The sequence below is a fragment of the Lactuca serriola genome, chromosome 2, assembly GCF_051521515.1.
Source record: "Lactuca serriola cultivar US96UC23 chromosome 2, Lser_US96UC23_V15, whole genome shotgun sequence".
NCBI lineage: Eukaryota > Viridiplantae > Streptophyta > Magnoliopsida > Asterales > Asteraceae > Lactuca > Lactuca serriola.
The window spans coordinates 42,738,454-42,759,287 of record NC_136409.1 but is presented as its reverse complement, the minus strand read 5'-3'; the positions used below and the strand labels follow the sequence as shown (position 1 = coordinate 42,759,287).

Genomic DNA, 20,834 nt, shown 5'->3' with positions numbered 1-20,834 from the left:
CAATAATGTGAATGCCTCAAATGGAACCACAAATCACCACCAACAAATGGAAGAACTAAAGAGAGGTTATTTGCACACACTAATTTTGGCTAGCACTCTTGAATATGCTCTAATAGTCGATTTCATGCAATAAAGGGCTTCTTATATAGTGTGGCTACATTAGGGTTACACCATGCAAACCCTAATGTGCATGACTTTCCACATTCCTCATGCTCCATGGGTTTAACCTCCATGGAGTATCCATGGCACCACATGGGTTTAGCCCATAAGTAATCATGGATCATTAGCCCACTTTATAAGAATGATTGATTTACACAATCAATCCTCATATATTTAATTAGTCTCTTTTGATCACAAAATTAATTCCAAATTAATTCTTGATTAATACTAATTAAATAATATGAATTCATATTAATATATTAGAACTTATAATATATTAATAAATCATAAATAACCTTTTCTCAAAAGTCCATCCTTACAAATTGTTCTGGTGAAGTGCAACCCAAATGGACCATGCTACTCTCGGGTCAAGTACATACCAAATATAGTTATGGACTTAGACACCTTATCCAACAAAGCCCTCATTTCCGCCTCACCAGCCACCTTACTCCCCCGTGTGAAACCCTAATCGTCCATATTGAGCTAAGAGAGAACGAGAGATAATTTTTTTGTGTTTTTCTGAACTATTGGAAGAAAAGAGAAGAAAATCAAACCAAGGAACAAGGAAGGACTATGGGATCCAGTGTTCATGGGCTTCGGTACAAGGCGGTGAAGGTGGAAAAGGTGCAATGGCAGCACCGAAGAGGCTCCGAATGGACTTGGGAGCCAGAGGAGGAGATGTTAGAGCATTATCCCAATCCATTCACAACCATGTACTTCGAGGACGAAGTCTAGTTCAAGTGGGGGAGAGTTGTAACACTCCAAATCAGGTATACTTTGAAACCTTTAAAGAAATCAAATTTTTGTATAATAGTCCCTTAAGTACGTTGGGCGTACTTATGAGTATGCTTAGCATACTATGCATGGATGATCGCGGAGGGACAGCATGTATGCTGGGTGTACCAGAAGTACGTTGAGCATACGTCCCGGATGACCAAACCCTAATTTTCGGACTTGAGGCCTATTTAAACGTCCTTAAGCCCCTTGGACTAAACCCTAAAGAGCGTCCATAGCCTTAGAACGTCCTTCTACTCCAGAGAGAGCTTGTGAGACAATTTGGAGCTTAGAAGGGGTGTTGGTGGCCATTTTTAGTGACATTCAAGAAGGAGAAGTTGTCAAGGAAGCTTGGAGTGGCAGTGAGCTTCAAGAATTTGCATCTGGATCACCTTGAGGAGCTTCTGGAGGTATAAAGCTTGCTCCTTTCCATCTTAATCACTAGATCTAGCTAGGGTTTTCTAGTTTTGTCCCCTTTGTTGATTTTGGATATTCTCTTGTGAGTTGAGCAACTCCAGAGGATGGGAATGTTAGATCTGAGGTCCTTTGGTCCGTTTATAACTTACAAATGTAGTCTTGGTGGGTGTTTTGACCTCATGCATGGGTTAAGAACCTTAAAAAGGTCTTAATGGGGGTGTTGGGAACATATGAGACATGCAAAGACATAAAGTTGCCAACTTTATGTAGGTAGTCTTAATGAGCTTAGATCTGACTTTTGGACGTAAGGGAATCGAGTATTAAGCACTTAATGGAGAAAGTGCTTAATCTTTTAGTACGTTGGGCGTAACCTAGCGTACACAGCGTGTAAGTCACAGAGACTCAGTACGCTGCGCGTACCAGGGTGGTACGCTAAGCGTACGCACCGCAGATAGGCTTGGATCTGTTTTGGGCCTTTGGACTGTTGGGCCTCAATTGGTCTTTGGGCCAGGTTGTATTTTAGGGATGGTGGGCCAGATTATTTGTTTTGGGCCATGTATGTTATGATTGGGCCTTGTTGGGCCATGAGGCCCATTAATGGTTTTTCGACATGGACTTTGGGCCCGTTAACAAAGGAAGAATATTTGGGCCTTTATAGAAGGACTTGGAGTTAAGGTTTCCCTTTGATTATGTGAAGCCCTAACATTGGTTAATATTATTATTCAGTGCGGGTGGTTACAGACTGTTAGCAGCCTTTGGATTCTTTAGACAAAATGTGAGTCTTCTCACCATACCAATAGGTCTAAGGCACCAAGGCCGGCCCGTTTTATGATAGTTTGGATACTTTTTGTGTAGAGGTGTGTGGCATGATTATGTGGTAATATGTGGTAGAGATAGCCTTTATGGTTGATGGTAGAGATAGCCTCTAGGGTTATGGTAGAGATAGCTTTTATAGCTAACGGTAGAGATAGCATGCATGGCTAAGGGTATAGATAAATTTTATAGCTAACGGTAGAGATAGTATTTATGGCTAATGGTAGAGATAGCTTTATAGCTAAGTTGATATGTGATATGTGGTAGAGGTAGCTGTATAGCTAAGAAGATATGTGATATGTGGTAAAGGAAGCTATCATAGCTAATATGATATGTGTTATGTGGCTTGTATGTGTGGGGTATGCTCTAGGGAACTCACTAAGCGTTAGCTTATAGTTTGTGGATTTGTTTCAGGTACATCAGAGCCCAAGGGCAAGGGCAAAGCTTGATGGCATGGCATGCACTCTCTCAGGCATTTTAGGGGACTCTCTGATGTTTTGAATAAAAGTTGTATTTGACTTATGTTTTGAAAACAATTATAACTGGATTTCTTGATTTTGGAAATGTGTTTGATTATTCAAAAATGAAAATTTTCATTGTACAAATTGGGTCGTTACAGAGAGTCTTATGTTCTTCTCTTTAGTATTGTGATATTATGCATTTTATCTTTGTGATATATGTTATATTATTTTGTGCATTTTGAGATCGGACCGGGGGGGTCCAAACCGAGCTGTGAGACAGAAGGGTCCTCATTGAGATACATGACTGGAGGGTCCAACCCGAGCTGTGAGACTGGAGGGCCCTCACTGAGACACATGACCGGAGGGTCCTCACCGAGAAGCATGACCGGAGGGTCCATGCTGAGCTATAGCCATGAGAGGCTTATTATTTGTGCATGTGGTATTTTGGGGAACTCACTAAGATTCGTGCTTACCGTGTTATGTGATATGTGTTTCAGGTACTTATCAAGATCGCGGGAAGACGCCGAATTGATTGTACACACGAGACATAGATATGTTTTGAGGATCCTGAACTGTGTTTTAAATAATTTATGAGCATGTGCTTTTGATAAATTTTCATTTTGGAGATTTTTGAACTATGTTATGAGAATTATGTGATTTTAAAAAATGAAAAATTTGTTTGAAAATTTACGGTGTTACATAAGGTTAAGGTTTCATGAAAGGGGTGTTGGAGGGGTGAAGGCTAAAAATGGAGTGGGTTTGGGGGATTTAAGGAGCTTAAATAGAGCTCAAACCACGAAAATAGGGTTTGGGCACTGATTGCGTACGCCCATCGTGCTCCTGGTACGCCCAACGTAATCAGGATTCTCTTAGTACGCTCGTCGTACACCTTTTTGTACGCCCAACATACTCAGCTTGGCCCAAAACCACCCAAACTTCAAACGGTCATAAACTTCTTCGTTCTAACTCCGTTTTCGACATTATTTATATCCACGTAAAGGTATTGAGGAGCTCTACAACCATATATAATTACTTTTGACTTAAAACACATCGAACTAAAATCCATAATTCATAAAAGAAGTCTAAAACACTACCTTCTCGTTTTACCCTTTGACTCCAAAGTGCAAACTGAACTATTGGGTCACATATCTACATTACCCATATCCAAATGGGCCTAAATCTTACCTTTTTAAAGGCCCTAATCCTTATGATGACCGCTCTTCGGGCCACAGCCTCGAATTAGGAATTGATTCGGAACAGGGCGTTACAAACAAGTTCTGGTGGAACATTCTATAATATCTAAGGTTTAGTATTTGTGACTTTAGAACCTCAACATCTCAGAAGGATAATGCATGTAAAGAACAAATTCCACTACATCTTAGATAGCGATAAAATTTTGGAATTATGAAATGAGCATCATTAGAGTAATATCTAGTCGATCTATTCACAAAGGTAGGACCATCGAGAGGCATAATATGCATGTTCGTAACATGACATGACTAATGTTATTTAATTCAAGCTGTTAATTGATTACTCGAAACATTTTATAATGAATAAATCTGTAATTGTTATTGTGATTAAATAATAGAGATTTATTTATATTCAATGGGTATGATATCATAGTTAATTAATTTATTATTGTGTTTTAAATTGCATGTTTTACTTCCCTAAGTAATTTAGATATTATTCAAAATTCCACAGTCGCTCATACTATTGGAAGTAAGTAGTGAATTAAGACTGTCATGAATCGATTGTAGATTCTCCATAGGGATTAGACATTGCATACAAGTTGTTTCGTTATTCATGAGTACTTATAAATAGGGATTTTAAGTATTTGATAAACTCACGTGTAGAGATTACTTCATGGATTTAATCACGAGTAATTCTAAGATGACAATAACTTAAATTCTTTAAACAGATATATTGTAACATCCCGTTTCAGATCGTTCTGTGATTTAAGGCTCGTGGGCCGTAATTCGGGTATGAGAAGGTTTTTAGGCTTTTAAGAATAAAGGTTTAGACCCTTTTGGATGTGGGTAAGGTTGGTTATCTGATTAAAAGAGTTTGGTTTGTGCTTTAGAGCCCAAGGGTATCGGTAAAGGCGTTGGTTCTGGCCTTTGATGAATTTTGAATATGAATTCGAGTGGGTTTCAGGAAAAATAAAGTTGATAGAAGTGTCGTTACCTTTCTGTGGATATAAAGAACATCAAAATCAGAGTTAGAACGAAGAATTTATGACCGTTTGAAGTTTGGGTGGTTCTGGGCGTACAAAAAGGTGTACGTTGGGCGTACTAATAGAATCCTAATTACGCTGGGCCTACCAGGAGTACGTTGGGCGTACGCAATCAGTGCCCAAACCCTATTTTCGTGGTTTGAGCTCTATTTAAGTTCCTTAAATCCCCCAAACCCACTCCATTCTCAGCCTCCACCCCTCCAACACCCCTTCCATGAAATCCTAACCCTAGTTGAGCCTTGTGAGCTAAAAGAATGTGTTTTTTAGTGCTTTGGAGTATGCATGATGCACCTTGGAGAAGAAGGAACTTCTTGGAGAAGTCTTGGTTGCTTTGGAGCTTGTATATCTGGACTTTTTTCACCCTGATCTATCTTCTAGAGGTATAAAGTTTAAATCTTGATGATGCATTTGTTAGATCTAGCTACTTTTGGGTGTTATGAGCTTTTGGTCATTTTAGTGCATAAAGTTTAGATCTTTAAAGTTTGTGACAATGTTATGGATAAAATTGGAAACTTTATCCATCTAAACATGATCGTAATTCAGATCTAAAGGTTTGAGACTTGGACTTAATGGATTAAGTTGAAAAAGAGGCACTTTTGGTCCCATTTGATGCTTAAAGGCTAGATCTTGGTGGTTTGGACCATTATAATGGATAAAGTTGGAAACTTTATCCATTATGGAGCTTTTAGGATCCATAAAAATGTGATCTTGATCCTTCTATACCTTCCATGAAAGTGTCATGATGTCTTAATGGAGCAATAAGTTAAGGTTTTGGCTTTTGGACCTTTTCTAGACCTGGAAAGTCATAAAGGTGGAAACTTTATGACTTAGAATGATGTTGTGAGGCTAGATCTGAGTGGTGGATGAAAGGAATTAAGAGATTAAGCACTTATGGAAAAGTGCCTTTTAACTAAGTACGTCGGGCGTACCTTTGAGTACGCGCATCGTATGGGGTCCCGATTCTGGATGGTGAGTACGCCATGCGTACGAGCTGAATACGCTAGGCGTACTCAGCCTGAAGTTGACTTGTTGACTTTGACTTCTATTGACCATTGACTTTTGACTAAGTTTGACCTTAGGTCAAACTTGAGGGTTTTGGGTTATTAATTAACATTTTATATGATTATGGTACTAGTGGATTCGTGGGTATGAGCAGTGCAGAAAAGGGATCGTGTCGTAGTGTTTCAGGGTTCGTCGATTCAAGTGATTCTTCTCAATATACTTACTTGTGTGGTAATTTATGTGTGACCGGAGAGTCTTATCTGCTAATACTGAAATATGTGTTATTATGCATTTTGTCTTTGTGACTTATGTTGTTATATTATTCTATGCATATATTGAGTTATGATCGGAGGGACCATACCGAGACGTGAGACCGGAGGGTCTTTACTGAGACACATGACTGGAGGGTCCATACCGAGACGTGAGACCGGAGGGTCTTCACTGAGACACATGACCGGAGGGTCCTTATCGAGATATAGCCATGAGAGGCTAATTATTTGTGTATGTGGTATTTTGGGGAACTCACTAAGCTTCGTGCTTACAATGTTGATTTAAATGTGTTTCAGGTAGTTTTGTAGATTCCGGGAAGATGGATGCATGATTGTACACATTCGCCGGCTTATGAAGATTTGAGGATTTTGGGATACTCTAATATTGTTTTGATAATAACTTACAATTTATGTGATGAATTGAATTTATGAGTAATATTTGGAGAATTAAAAATGAAATATTTGTCTTGAAATTTGAGGTGTTACAGATATATAAGCTGTAATTTACAAGTCAGTTGTGCAATGGTATTGCAAAAACGCATCAATAACATGATGTTATAAAACATAGTGTCATGTATGATTTGGTAAGTAAAGGTTGCAGTTATATAGTCAAATTTTATTCGTTCATTTTTCCTTATCAGAAAAAGCGATATCTTTGGTCCCTTCGATGATTTGAGTTGATTGTGAAAACCATACGCCTCGTCCAGACTAAATTGATGTGTTCGATTTTTTAGTCTAAATTGATCACAAATTAGTAAATCGGTAAACAAAATAAATTAACATGAAGTTGATCATTTAATCCATGACTCTATTCATACGATATCTTATAGAACGAATGAATAGCTGACCACTTATCTATGAGCCAACGCTTGATTTGAATCAAAGTTCGACAGTGGCTTGGAAAGTGCACTTTGTTGTTTGGTTCAAAGTTATATTTGCAATTGTATTTATAGATTTATCCAAGTGGGAGACTATTGGATTAAGGTGTCTAAGCTCATAACCAACATTGTATATTCTTGTAATTGGAAGTAAAGTCCTTTTGGAGTTACCTTCATAACTAGGACTTGATTAGAATGACATTCGTAGGGAGAGAATGATTTATTAGATTATTATATGATTAATAAAATAATTGGAAATTATGGGGAAAAAATTATTAATATATTATATGATTAATATATTAATTTGAAAAAGACAGTTGGTTTGTTAATTTATTATGTGATTAATAAATCAATATGAGAACATTTGTTAAATAATTGATTTGCTAATTTATATGATTGATAAATTAATATGATATCAATTAGAATTGATTAATTATCAATCTTGAATTAATTCAGGATTAATTAGAAGTAATTAAATGTACGAGAGATAAATTGTAATTGTTCAATAATTGAACAAAAAAGACAATTCTAGAACCATCCTAAGGTGGACGGTTTTTGGAGCTCTTCTAGGATTTTCAGAAGCCTCATGGATGTTAATAAGGAAATGATTTAAAATGTTATTAAATCTATTATTTAATTATTCAAATATTGTTTTTTTCTTAAGTTGCCTAAACTATAAATAAGACCTATTAGTCATCAAATTTTGTGGATAATCTTTCCAAAGAGTATATGAACAAAATTTATACCTCTCATCCTCTCTCCTCAATTGTCTTCTAGTTCTAGGGTTTTGGTGTGAGCCATTAGAGACATCAACCTTTTGGTGCTAGCTTTCCAAGCTCTTCATATGAATGATTGAAGTGATTTGTTGATACAACAAATCAAAGGTATGTAAACTCTTAACCTTGTTTCTTAATTTTGAAACTGTTAGGGTTTATGTTAGTCTTATTATTCAAAGTATGTTGCATTCAAAGTGAAAGACATAGATCCTTTTATGTTGCATGTGCCCTCTTCTTAATTGTTTAGCTTTTTTTTTCCACATTAAGCATTTTTGTTGTAAACTAATAAACCCATTAATTGTCTCCAGCAAGACTTGAACCCTCAACTTTTGGTAGAGAGACATCTTTTCCGTCAACTCCTGATACCGCTAAGCTAACCCAGTGATATTTGTTTGTCGATTTTATCAAGAACAAAATGAAGGAAATTTTATTGATTTATTAATTGAAGAACTAAAAATTATTGTTATCTTGTGTTTGCTCGTATGGATACTCATGGAGTTGTTCATAGTTTTAAACAAAGTTTGTATATCAAATATCTTCAATGACAATAATATATTTCATAAAAACCTATTAGAGTTGATTGTTGGTTAATTTATTAAATTCAATTGGATCCACTCTATTGGTAATTTGTTTTTTTTAATTGTTTATTGTTTTTATTGGATGTAATAGCTTGTAAATTGTTTTAAGCAATTAAGAATTCCCAGCACCAACTAGTAATTAATTTACATCTCCAAATGTGGATTCAATAAATGGAATCAACACATTTGAAGAAGACTTACAAACGAATAAATTTTAAGGTAATTGATTGTTTCCATTGTACATTTAGGATTTAGCAATTAAGCATTTTCGTGTTAAATTTTTTGTTGATATTGGTTATTAGTACCAAATTTTCAAGCATGGGCTTGAGTCATTGGGCTCATTAATTTTAATATTGAGAGCAACGAATGGAGTTTTAGCTTGGATCTTGGGCATACGCAAGAAATCTTGTTTTGGGTTTAAGCCTCATTAGTTAATCCATAGAATATCCAAAAGATAAAAGTAATCTCTCTTATTTCAACCCTAATATGAAGTGTTTTAAGGAGTAAATGTGAAGAAAACATTCAAATCTTTCAAATGTTTTAACGATTATTATGACATAAGATTTCAAAACTAGTGTTTCAACGTCTTATAACGCTTCTATATCAATTAAAATAATTTATTTCAAGTAGGAACCGAATGGAAATAAATGTTAGTACCGAACCCCTTAATAATGTGTAGTTGTCAAGAACCCTACTAAGTTGACATGATACAACCATGGTATCGAAACCCATGAAACCTTGTAGTGAAATTGGTAAAAAGTTAACACATTATTTGTAAATTTGTAAGTCTATTTCGTTGCATAGTTAAAATGCAAGTAGAAATCACAATTCAGAAAACAAGTATTACGATTAACAAGTTTTTTTTTTTTTTCCAAATAATACGCATTTCAATAATCAAAATTGATTAGGATACATGATATACAAAAGAAACACGCTACATAAATAATGATCATGATCATAAATTTTTTACATAATTTATATGCTATAATTCCAAGATTCGGGATAAGGATCAACCCATTCTTTATCCTCTTTAACAGCTGCTTGCCATCTTCTTTTGAATACCTTGTATTCATTATGTGAATGCTTTCTCACCTAAATAAATAAATATGTTGGGATTACATGATTGGATATTTATTTTATCGATATAGTAATTCTACTTATACTGATAATAATAATAAATAAATAAATAACTTACTTCTATTCTAGCATTCGTAACAGAAGAATTACAAGGGTTTTCCAGCAACTGTATTATTAATAAAAACTTTAGGGAATACAAATATAAAATCTTAAGAAATTTTTATAAAATAAAAAATGATGACTAAATTTGACCTTGCTTTGACTTTCCCCGATAGTTGGGAAACCAAAGTGAACTATGTATTCAGCATCCACAACCCCGACATTTTTAGTTCTATCTCCCTACAAATAAAAAATGCTGACGTCATCAACAAAATGCCCTAAAAAATAAAACAAAAATAAAACAAAAATAAAAAAGATAAAAAGGTGTTTAATTACTTGTGCACAATAACCAAACATAAGATCAAGTCCCCATGCATGGTTCAAGTCATTCTAACAAATATAAACCAATCAAATTATTTTAGTGTAAAAAATTAAGACAAAGGGAAAAGACGTAAATGCCCTTATAGTTTACCTGAATCATATACCACATACATCTCCATGCAGCTCTAGAGAAAACCGGAGCCATTAACTCTATCCACCTTCAATAAAACATCATCACATAACATAATCTATCTCTATCTCTATGTTTCTATTTATAGCAATATTTCCTTTTATAGAAATATTATATCTATATCCAATGTGGAGTTTTATTTTATTTACCCTGTGCAAGGAGGGTATTGACTAGTCCAATCGCATCCATTTTTGTTGCCACCAGTTTTAACCCTCCTAAACAACCAACAAAAACTAGTTATTTACAAAATTGCCCCTGTAATAATTATTTAAAGAGAGAAGATTAGATAACCTGTGAAGTGTTGAGTTTTTCCATCGTGAAGTAATCGCATGATGCACCTCTGATTTCTTTGTATCAAGTGCTGGTTGTGAAATTTCAAGCCCTTCATCTCTCACAATTGACACATAACTGTGAATATCAAAATACTAAAACAATATTCAATCACATTTTCTCACATAATTATAGCAATTTTTAATACACAAAAAAAAAAATTCAATTTTTTTTTAATACATACCGGCCAGGGTCAAAATTGTCAATTCCAAGATCTTCATCCCATAGAAAAATATAATTGTATTTGGTCACGATATCTGGATGTAAAAACCGCTTGGCAAACCACCTGTGTATGTATGTATGTATGTATGTATGAATGTATGAATGTATGGATGGATGTATGGATGGAGGATTTAGGGTTTTTACCATTTTGTTTGATTAATTGCGGATACATGTATGACATTATCGGACCAATGTAAATCGTTCCATGCATCAACAACACCATCATAATGGAAAAGCATGACACTGAAATTACTTGATAAAAACTGCAATAAAATATAGAAGAAAGAGATTATTAAAAAAAAAATTTAAAAGAAAGGAAGGAAGAGAGAAATTTTTACCTTGGTAACCATCTTATCTACTGTTTCCTTTTGTTTTATACCAACGGCAGCAGTAAATAAGCTTGTTGAAGAATTTACTTTCTGTTGATAAGGATAGGTATTTATTTACATTTATTTATTAATTTAATTATATTTGATGATTTTAATTTTGGGAAAAAGATTGAATTACCTTACGTCGTCCCCATAGGGGTTGCATTTGTAGGTCAGAAGTATTGGCGACAAGTCCTTTAGGTAACGCCGCTTTTCCAGGAGGCCATTTGTGGTGCGGCGGCGGTGGTGGTGATGGTGATGGCTGTGTTCGTCTTTGTGGCTGCGGTTGTGGTTCCGGTGATGGTGATTGTGATGGCGGCACTTGTGTTTCCGTTTCCGTTTCCGGTTGCAGTTCTGGTGATGGCGGCTGTTGCTCTGGTGGTGGTGGTGGCGGTGGCTGTGGTTGTGGAGACGGAGGCGGCGGTTGCTCTGGTGGTGGCGGTTGCTGGGATTGTGGAGCCGGCAGCGGCTGTTGTGGAGACGGAGGCGGCTGTGATTGTGGAGACGGCGGCGGTTGTTGCTCTGGTGGTTGCACAGGTGGCGGTGGTTGCGGTTGTGGAGATAGGTTTGGTCGCACCTTTGGTGGTTGTGGATGTACCTGTGGTTATACAGAAACGCTTATATTAAAAGAAAATAGTATTAATTTAAAAAAATATATAATAAATAATAATAATAACTTTATATACTATGATAATAATCAACTATAAGACAAACAATTTATAATGGAAAGAAATATATAAAATTAAATTACATACAAGCAGAAAAAAAAAAAAAAACGACTTCAGTAATACAAAATGTAAACTAGTATTAGAAGTTACATTTTAGATGTACATGTATGCAAGGAATCTTAAATATGGAATTGTGCATTGAAAAGTTGTACATTGAGCATTAGTGTTTGCATTACTACGTATCTTGTGATTCAGAGACAAATGGCTAAATACTTAAATATGAAGGAAAAACAAACCTCACTTGTTTTTGGATATCTTGAGCCTCTTATAAAGTCTATGCCCGATTTAACCGATCTCTACATAGAAACACCCAGCTTTATTAATATATACAACAAATCTCAAGACAAGTATTCCAACATCAATGATAGAAACGAAGGAAAAATATTTCAATTTCATAACATAAAACTTAAAAAATCAAGTTTCATAAATTTCCCTTCCAACTTTCCGATTATTTGTGTGATAACTTAACATCAATGTAGGTGACACGGAACAAGGTACAAATTCTATTCAAAGCAGTTAACAGGACAGGACAAAACAAAACATGACAATCTTATACTGTATGGGACCGGGACCAGGACTGAGGTGTGCACAACAAAATTTGATAATTTTTGGTCCTACCCAAGTGGGACAAAGACTTTCTCTCAATTTTTTGTATGCGTAAAAGATATGAATATCCTTCTTATCTTCTTAAACAGTAAAAAATTTAAATAACATGAATACCTCTGTATTATCTTTACCAACAAATATAGTACTAAGTAATAAGGCTAGGCATAGTAGAAAAGCAGCTGGTAGAAAGAAGCTATATAATGCTCCTGTGTTTCTTGGACTTTTCAGCCATGACACCTAAGATAATAAAAATCATTTTAGTATTGTTTATTCAGAAAGTTTCAATAAGTATCAAGAAGATGACACCCTTAATGCATCATATTTTGAAAATGGTATGAACTTGAACCCTAAACCCTAAACGCCCCTCACAATGTCACACAAAATAAAGCCTTGAGCTTGAGATTTCACTTATGGATTCTCATTGATTTTAGTTTTCCTTTCAGTATTGAAATTTTTGGTTGTTGATCCTTCAAATGTTAAGAACAAAATTCTTATCCGTTTCTGATAAAAACTTTATCGCCAACATGATTATAGGATGTGTAATGCAAGTAATTATCAAGTTTCTCCCAAAAATAAATATCGGATCAATTATCAAAGGATTAAGATTAGCCTTATTTAGATTTTAGCCTCAAAAGTGAAAGATTCTTGTTTTTCATAGGACGAATCTTCAAAACCTTCAATTTCTATGTGAACCATATGTATATGAGAAACATACAGTAGATTATCAACGTCAATAAAATTAGGCAAATAATTTTTTGGTGATTGAAATTCAAAATTCATAAAATTAACATAATTATCAGTTTGTGCATGTAGGAATCGAGATAGAGAGAGAGAGATGGTGCTTACAAATCTTGACGCCATTGTCTTTCATTGAAATCAATATGATCCTTTTCACCTGTGTTATGATATTAATACCAGTTCAATCATTCGAACATGAAATTCCCTAAAAGGGAGTGAAAACAGAAGTGAAAGAAATTAATGAAGTATGAAATCGATCAGAAATTTGGGAAAAAAACCCACCGTAGTACATTGGATTGAGTAGAAATTGTACGAACCCTAAAAGACAGAGAGGAAGAGCGAAGAATCTGCCGATTTGGAAGGAGAATTTAAGGGAACAAATAGAGGGTGCAAATGTGTGAAATCTGTCATCGTGTCTGCAATCTCTCGAGTCTCGATTGTATTGGTCTATAAATACTTTTTTTTACATGTTCGTTGCAGCGGCAAAGTTTGAGAAACTTACAGAATTAGTCCTTAGCTTATACACCAATGGACAAAATTTAGTCATTATTTTTGGTTTTATGTTTTCTCTTACAATCTTTGGTAGTATATTACATCAATATTTTATCTTTAATCGTGGTCACTTTCATCCTTTTCAACCCATAAGGCTATAACACAAGAAATCCATTTTTTCCGACCAGTTGTAAAAGACTGTAAATAAACTAAACGTTCAACAAATTGTTCGTAAATCATTTAGCAGGAAATTCGTTTATTTAATAAATGAACGAACATGAATACAAATTATTTTCGTTTAGTTAAACGAATGAACATGAACAATAATCTTGTCCATTCAATTATATTCGTGAACATATATGTATGTTGTTCGTTATGTTCGTTTATGTTTTATATGAGACCTCACACTTGTAATTGATGGACTTCATAAACCCTAAAATCCCACCTTGAACACAATTTGTTAAGTTGATTACACTAAATTTCACTTCTTGTTAGATTGAATCAAGTATATTGGTTACCAAGAAAAGAAAATGTAACTACAATAATGTTTAATTTGAGAGAAAAGAAAAGAAAACAATATTAGAGAAAATAATATAAATGTCTCCACTTTTATTATTGATGATATATGTTAAGTAATTTTATCAAGGAGAATTTCGTATATGTCATTATTAAATATTAAAATATTATATTTCCCAACCTAATATCTAAATATAATAGTTGTCCTTCTTAATATTTTATAATATCATATTTGCCCAAATCTAATTTTTTTTAATATATTTCTAATCTTTTTCTATAGTTTTAGATCATTGAAATAAAAAGAAAAACTAAATAGACCATATTACCCTTATCTTTTTAATCTGTCATAACTTCTAAATGGTACGAACTCTTCAGCTTTACCCTCCAAAATGAAATAATGTAAGAGGTTTCATTTTTTTAGAATATAAACACATGAAACACTCGTCAAACTTTGACTTGCATACTCACAATAATTTATATGAAACAGTCGATTATCTATCCATTGCCACGAACAAAACATGTATTGTGATTGGTAGAATTTAATCCTTTCTTTTACTTACGAGGAAAAACGAAATAAAAAACAATATGATAATCAAAATCTCTTCCTTTTTTTTTTAATTTGAAGAAGCACAAAATTAAAGACAAGAGCTAACATAAATGATGTTATGGCCAGAGGATAAGAAAGAAGGCATACGTTTAGAATAGCAGGATGTTGAAGATGAAGTAATTTAGAAGGGAAGGGTAATATGATCCATTTATTTTATTTTTTAATTTTAATAATTTTAAATTATGAAAAATGAGTATAAAATATCAAAAAAAAAAATGAGCAAATCCGATATTTTAAAGAATTAAAAATGATAAATATGATATTTAGATATTAAGTTAGACAAATATGATATTTTAATTTTTTAGAATGGGTATATACAAAATTTTGATCGGAAAGAATTTGTTTTAAATTATTTTATACAAAAATAAATTTAGTCGTGTTTTACAATTAATTGTGGGATATCTTACCATTTTTTAACATTTATGGTGATTCATGAGTTCGCATGAAAATCCCCAAAGAACCCTGCAGAAAATAAGTTCAGACCAAAGGCTCAACTCTTCGTTTGTATTTGAATGAGCTAAAAGTATCGGTAGAAAATGTTGCATTGGATTTCTTTCAAACGATGAATATTCTTGTTAGAAGATTCTCCACCATTTCAACTTCACAACAAGATACGAAACTTATCAGAAAGATCAAAGATTTGATCTTGCAAGGACTACATGTTGAAGCTCTTCATCTCTACAAAAACCAACTGCATCTCCATGTAAACACATTCACGCCCATTATTCCTTCAGTTATAAAAGCCTGTTCGCTCTCCCAAACCCACCATGGCTTTGGTCTTCAGCTTCATTCTCACTCCCTCAAACTGGGATTCGATTCAGAATCGGTCATTTCAAATTCAATCATCTCTTTTTACGCTAAAAACCACGACATCAAATCTGCACGTAAACTGTTCGACGAAATGCCTCAAAGAGACTCTATCTCCTGGAACTCCATGATAAACTGCTACACTCAAAACGGGAATTGCCTCGAATCTTTGCAGATGTTTAAGAAAATGTACGAATGTGGATTTGTAGCAAAACCAGAGCTGATTGCTAGTATTCTTTCTGTTTGTGTTCAGCGTCAATGTACAAAATCAGGTAAAATGATCCATGCTCTTTCCATTGTTGATGAGAGATTTGAAAACTCTGTGTTCCTATCAACAGCTCTACTAGACTTGTATTGGAGATCAGGTAAATCAAGAATGGCTTTTCATGTTTTTGATTCAATGGAGGACAAAAACGAAGTCTCCTGGACTTCCATGATTCAGGGCTACGTTGGAATCCATGATTCCAACATGGCAATTGACTCTTTTCGAAAAATGCAAATCAAAGGAATTAAACCTAACATCGTGACACTAATTTCAATTCTACACATTTCTGTTGAGTTAAACTTAAACACCATTAAAAGCATTCATGGGTATGCTTTTCGCCATGGATTCCATTCAGATATCCGTATTTCATCATCTCTAATTCACCTCTATTCATCTCACACTTCTTCATTACCTCTCATTGACCTAATCTTTGAAAAGTCAACACAAAGAGATTTAATACTTTGGACTTCCATCATCTCAGCCTACTCTCATCATAAACAAACTGCCAAAAACTCAATATCACTTTTCAACAAAATGCAAAAAGAAAAATTCCATCCTAATTCCATAACCCTATTGGGAATACTCAACGCCTGTACTAACATTCCATCAATAACCTCCGGAATCAGAATCCATGGATACATAATCAAAACCGGTTTCAATTCCAACATCTCCATTACAAATTCCCTAATCAACATGTACTCAAAATGCGGGTCCCTTAAAGATTCATTAAAAGTTTTTCAAGAAACACCAACCCCAGATCATGTTTCATGGAGTGTGATCATAAACGCGTATGGCATCCATGGATATGGTGAAAAAGCTTTGGAAATCTTTAAAGAAATGAAAGAAAAGGGAATAGAACATGATTCCATCACATTGGTTTCTGTTTTATCGGCTTGTAATCACTCTGGTTTAGTTGAAGAAGGAGATAGAATTTTTTCAGAAGTGAAAAATGATGGAAAGTTGATAAATTTGGAGCATTATGCTTGTTATATTGATCTTCTTGGAAGATCAGGAAAGGTGGAAAAGGCTAGTGAGGTGATGAGAAAAATGGGTATGAAACCGAGTGTGAAAATAATGAGTTCTTTGGTTTCAAATTGTAGGATTCATGGAAGATTAGATGTTGCTGAAAATATGTTGAGTTGGTTTATAGAATTGGAAAGTGATGATGCTGCTAATTATGTGTTGTTGAGTATGATTTATGCTGAATTTGGTAAATGGTTGAATGTGGAAGGTGTTTGGAGGGATATAAAGTTGAGGGGGTTAAAGAAAAGTTGTGGTTTTAGTAGGGTTGAAACTTGAAAGTTGAAGAAAGTTTAAAGGAATGTGATTTCTTTTATGTTGATTGGTTTTTGTTATTCCATTATGGAATGGTATGAAAGTTGTATTATACTAGTAACATAGTTTTTTATGTACTTAAAAACTAGGAAATATATTTATTTACAATTTTTCTTGGGTTTATGTGAGTTTTTACCGACTTAGAAATGACTATAAATATTCTAAAAATGCAAGATTAACAATAACAAAGCTACCATTTTAGTTGTGGAAAATGTTTTTTAACTAGTATTTGAAATCGCGTTTGCCGTAGGTTTTTACTTGTCTTTTTTTTTTTTTTTTTTTTTTTTGCGTTTTAGCAAAGTATAGAAGAGAAAATATATATATATATATATATATATATATATATATATATATATATATATATATATATATATATATTATTGGGACGGTGGATAAACATAAAATTTTAGAAAACAAAGGGGAAAAAATGACAATTTACAAAGTTAAAGATGAAGGGTTAAAAGTGATATTTAAAAAAGTAAGAGATTGAAAATATAATTTTACAAAATAAAAGGGTTACAAATGATAGATCATTCAAATATAAGGGATTAAATTCACCATTTATGATTTGTAGTTGTATATTATGCATTAAGAGTGGTAATATTAGCTACAATATCACTCTCTCACATACTATTTACTCCTCGTTTTCAAAATTATTATCTACGTATAAAAAAACATATAAATTAAAGAAACATTAATTACTATTAATTTTATTAAATAAAATGATACTTATAGTTTTTATGTTGCATTTAACTAAAAAAGACTATTATTTTGAAAAAAAAGAAATATATATATATATATATATATATATATATATATATATATATATATATATATATATATATAGAGAGAGAGAGAGAGAGAGAGAAGAGTTATATGGAAAATGAATAATTAGGACAACACATATTTGAACCAATGAAAACATGACAACACATCACTTCCACAATAACATCCATAATACATTACTTGTGAAGAAAGAAATGGACACGTGTCATTTGACTATTAATATAGGATTGAGTTCTATGGAAAACAAATAACTAAGGCAACATCTACTGGAACCAATAGTCAAATGACACGTGTCCATTTCTTTCTTCACAAGTAATGTATTGTGGATGTTATTGTGGAAGTGATGTGTTGTCATGTTTTCATTGGTTCAAATATGTGTTGTCCTAATCATTCATTTTCCATATAACTCTTCCCTATATATATATATATATATATATATATATATATATATATATATATATATATATATATATATATATATATATATCCATTTCTTTCTTCACAAGTAATGTATTGTGGATGTTATTGTGGAAGTGATGTGTTGTCATGTTTTCATTGGTTCAAATATGTGTTGTCCTAATCATTCATTTTCCATATAACTCTTCCCTATATATATATATATATATATATATATATATATATATATATATATATATATATATATATATATATATATATAGGATTGGGTTCTTTGGAAAATAAGAAATTAGGGCATCAAGTGAGGATCAATCAGCATTTGACACATGTATTTAGTTAATTAATTTATAAATAATGGTTTAAAGGGTATCAAAGTAAATCTATACTTGGAGGCGTAAACCTAGAACATTATACTGGACAGTTTTTCATATAGAGTCGGGATAAGTTATTGATTTTTGGGGGGATCGATTGGTGTAAACGTCGATTGAGGTCAATAGGCGACAAATACCAGAAGATTTCCCGCCCAGGTTATGATCTGATAGAGAATTGAGCGGGATCGGTTAGGATTTTTGGGGGGATTGGTTATTTTTCGTGCTATCCTTCTCCGGACGACCACCACGTCAGTTTATCTCCTCATCACAAAATTCCTGTAATCAGATAAGAAAGACAACTTAATTTATCATTTATACTTATATGTCATATATATTCTAATTATTTATAATAGTACATATCTATATTGTTGAAAATACCTCAACTGTTCCACTAGAGATTTCCAGGTCATGCAACTCAAAATTTTGTTTCTTTTTTACTTTGATTAATTAATTTTAAGTAATGGGTAAAGGAAGAAAGAGAGCATATACATATACGAGTTCAGCTGTTTGAAGCATGTAATGATGCCTCTATTACAACTGCATTTGTGGATGCTCCTGCACAAAAATTCTCACGTATTTGCTGTTAGGGAGGTTCAAACAATATTAGAACCTTCTTGTCACTAACATTATCATCAGCATGATCATATGAAACCAAATTAAATGAAGGCATTGAGTCTGGAAATTTAAATTTCTTCCTTGATATGATGCTTATAATTATTTTAGCATTATATTCATATCAATATTATAATTATATTGGAATTTATAGGATTCTAAATTTCATAAAGATTTGCCCTATTTCAGTCAGTTACATATGATGTCTTTTAATTCCAAAAATGATGTGTTACGCAGTTAATTATGCAAAAAGTACTTTATAAAAAACTAACATTTTGATATATATGCACAGGGATATTTGTTATCGATGGATCGTGGACAGCCTTTGATATATACTCAAAGTGATGGTACTGTCAAAGTATTTAATTGTATATGTTTACTACTTGGTTTTTTTAGTTAATTTAGTAATTTTTTGAAAGTTTGAGTTCGTACATTTAAATAATTGTTGGATTTCTGCACATCATTATTTTTAAATTGTTCTTTTATAAATATCAAGTTGATGAATATGCTATATTAAACTATAGTATTTTCACGTTTTCGTTGAAGTATTCTTATAAATTGATTAACGTAGGTGAAGAAGATCAGTTGTGTGATTATAATCACACCAGGACACTTAAACCTTCAGGAAAAAGTGAAGAATGTTATGGATCTGAGTCTTCTCCTTCAGATAGTTTCTTTAGCCCAGGAGTATTAAAGGAAATAGATGAAATCATATACAGAAGAACAAAAAAGAAACTTGATTTCATGGATGAAAATCCTACAGGAGCAGGAATTGATATTTGCAGTTCAGCTTCTACTCTTTGTTCTCCGTATATGAACAAAGTAGTTTCAATTACAAGCAAGATTACTGATATTGAGATTGATATTTGCAAGTCAATATTATGCTCAAATAGAAATATTCGGTAATGTGAATGTTGGGATTGCGAGCTTGATCATAATCCAAGTACATTGATAAATTCATTGAAGATTTTGAGGATGAAGTACATGGCGAAGCTTATGTTATCGGAGCACAATATTCATAAAGAGATGCTGATTTCTGAAGCCAAAGTTTTTCAGAATGAAAATATGTTAAATGCATTTTGATATGTAAAGTGAATAGATATATACTTTTTAATGTGATGTGATGATTGTCTAAAGTACATTGTCTATTTTGCATTTTCAAACTAAAGTGCATTTTTGTCTATTTTTACATATATGTCAATTTAGTCCTTTTTGTATATGCAAAAGCTGAATTATGTGCATTCTTTACATAAAGGGTGCATTAGACATGGTATTAGAAAAAAAATTTAATTTTTTTTTGTTTATAGAAAATTTAAAGTAGGGTATATATGGTCAAAAATGTATCTTATTGGAGTTTTTCAACATTGTAATATGATGCAGATACTAAATGGTCCAAATTGACCGTTATTTAATATTTCGAAAACATAATATTATGATCAAGACTTTAAAATGACGATAATGCATTTTCTGTATTTTTTTATTATTTTTATATAAAATTGTCAATGATGCCCTTTTTGGAAAATAAATTCAATCTTTGTATAAAGGGAAATTTTGTCCAATTTTACATACAGTTAAATTTAGTCCAAT

The 20,834-nt window shown here is 33.0% G+C and overlaps 2 protein-coding genes across 3 annotated transcripts; one reads left to right on the top strand and one right to left on the bottom strand.

Moving 5' to 3' along the window:
• Positions 1 to 9,251: 9,251 nt before the first annotated feature.
• LOC145086198 (uncharacterized) lies at positions 9,252 to 13,446 on the bottom strand. Of its 2 annotated transcripts, XM_079023944.1 has the most exons (15): positions 13,322 to 13,446; positions 13,148 to 13,196; positions 12,416 to 12,538; positions 11,932 to 11,991; positions 11,107 to 11,565; positions 10,938 to 11,018; positions 10,744 to 10,862; positions 10,562 to 10,663; positions 10,339 to 10,455; positions 10,197 to 10,262; positions 10,009 to 10,075; positions 9,873 to 9,926; positions 9,690 to 9,776; positions 9,556 to 9,603; positions 9,252 to 9,452 (listed from the first exon to the last, which is right to left on the bottom strand). In XM_079023944.1, the coding sequence occupies exons 2-15, from the start codon at positions 13,160 to 13,162 to the stop codon at positions 9,336 to 9,338; spliced, it is 1,515 nt and encodes a 504-aa protein (XP_078880070.1). In that variant the 5' UTR covers positions 13,163 to 13,196; positions 13,322 to 13,446; the 3' UTR covers positions 9,252 to 9,335. The 2 variants fall into 2 exon arrangements, with proteins under 2 accessions (XP_078880070.1, XP_078880071.1); XM_079023945.1 differs by lacking the exon at positions 12,416 to 12,538 and having other exon boundaries at positions 13,322 to 13,444.
• A 1,587-nt stretch (positions 13,447 to 15,033) lies between these two features.
• On the top strand, positions 15,034 to 17,182 carry LOC145086197 (PPR superfamily protein). Its single transcript, XM_079023943.1, has one exon. The coding sequence runs from the start codon at positions 15,217 to 15,219 to the stop codon at positions 17,023 to 17,025; it is 1,809 nt and encodes a 602-aa protein (XP_078880069.1). The 5' UTR covers positions 15,034 to 15,216; the 3' UTR covers positions 17,026 to 17,182.
• The last annotated feature ends 3,652 nt before the right edge of the window (positions 17,183 to 20,834 follow it).

Excerpts from the sequence above, each read along its gene's own strand:
- LOC145086197 (XM_079023943.1), top strand. The coding sequence starts at position 15,217 with ATGAATATTCTTGTTAGAAGATTCTCCACCATTTCAACTTCACAACAA.
- LOC145086198 (XM_079023944.1), bottom strand. Across the intron at positions 10,664-10,743 it reads GCAATTAATCAAACAAAATG|GTGGTTTGCCAAGCGGTTTT; the intron begins GTAAAAACCCTA and ends ATACATACACAG. Across the intron at positions 10,076-10,196 it reads CAATACCCTCCTTGCACAGG|GTGGATAGAGTTAATGGCTC; the intron begins GTAAATAAAATA and ends GTTTTATTGAAG.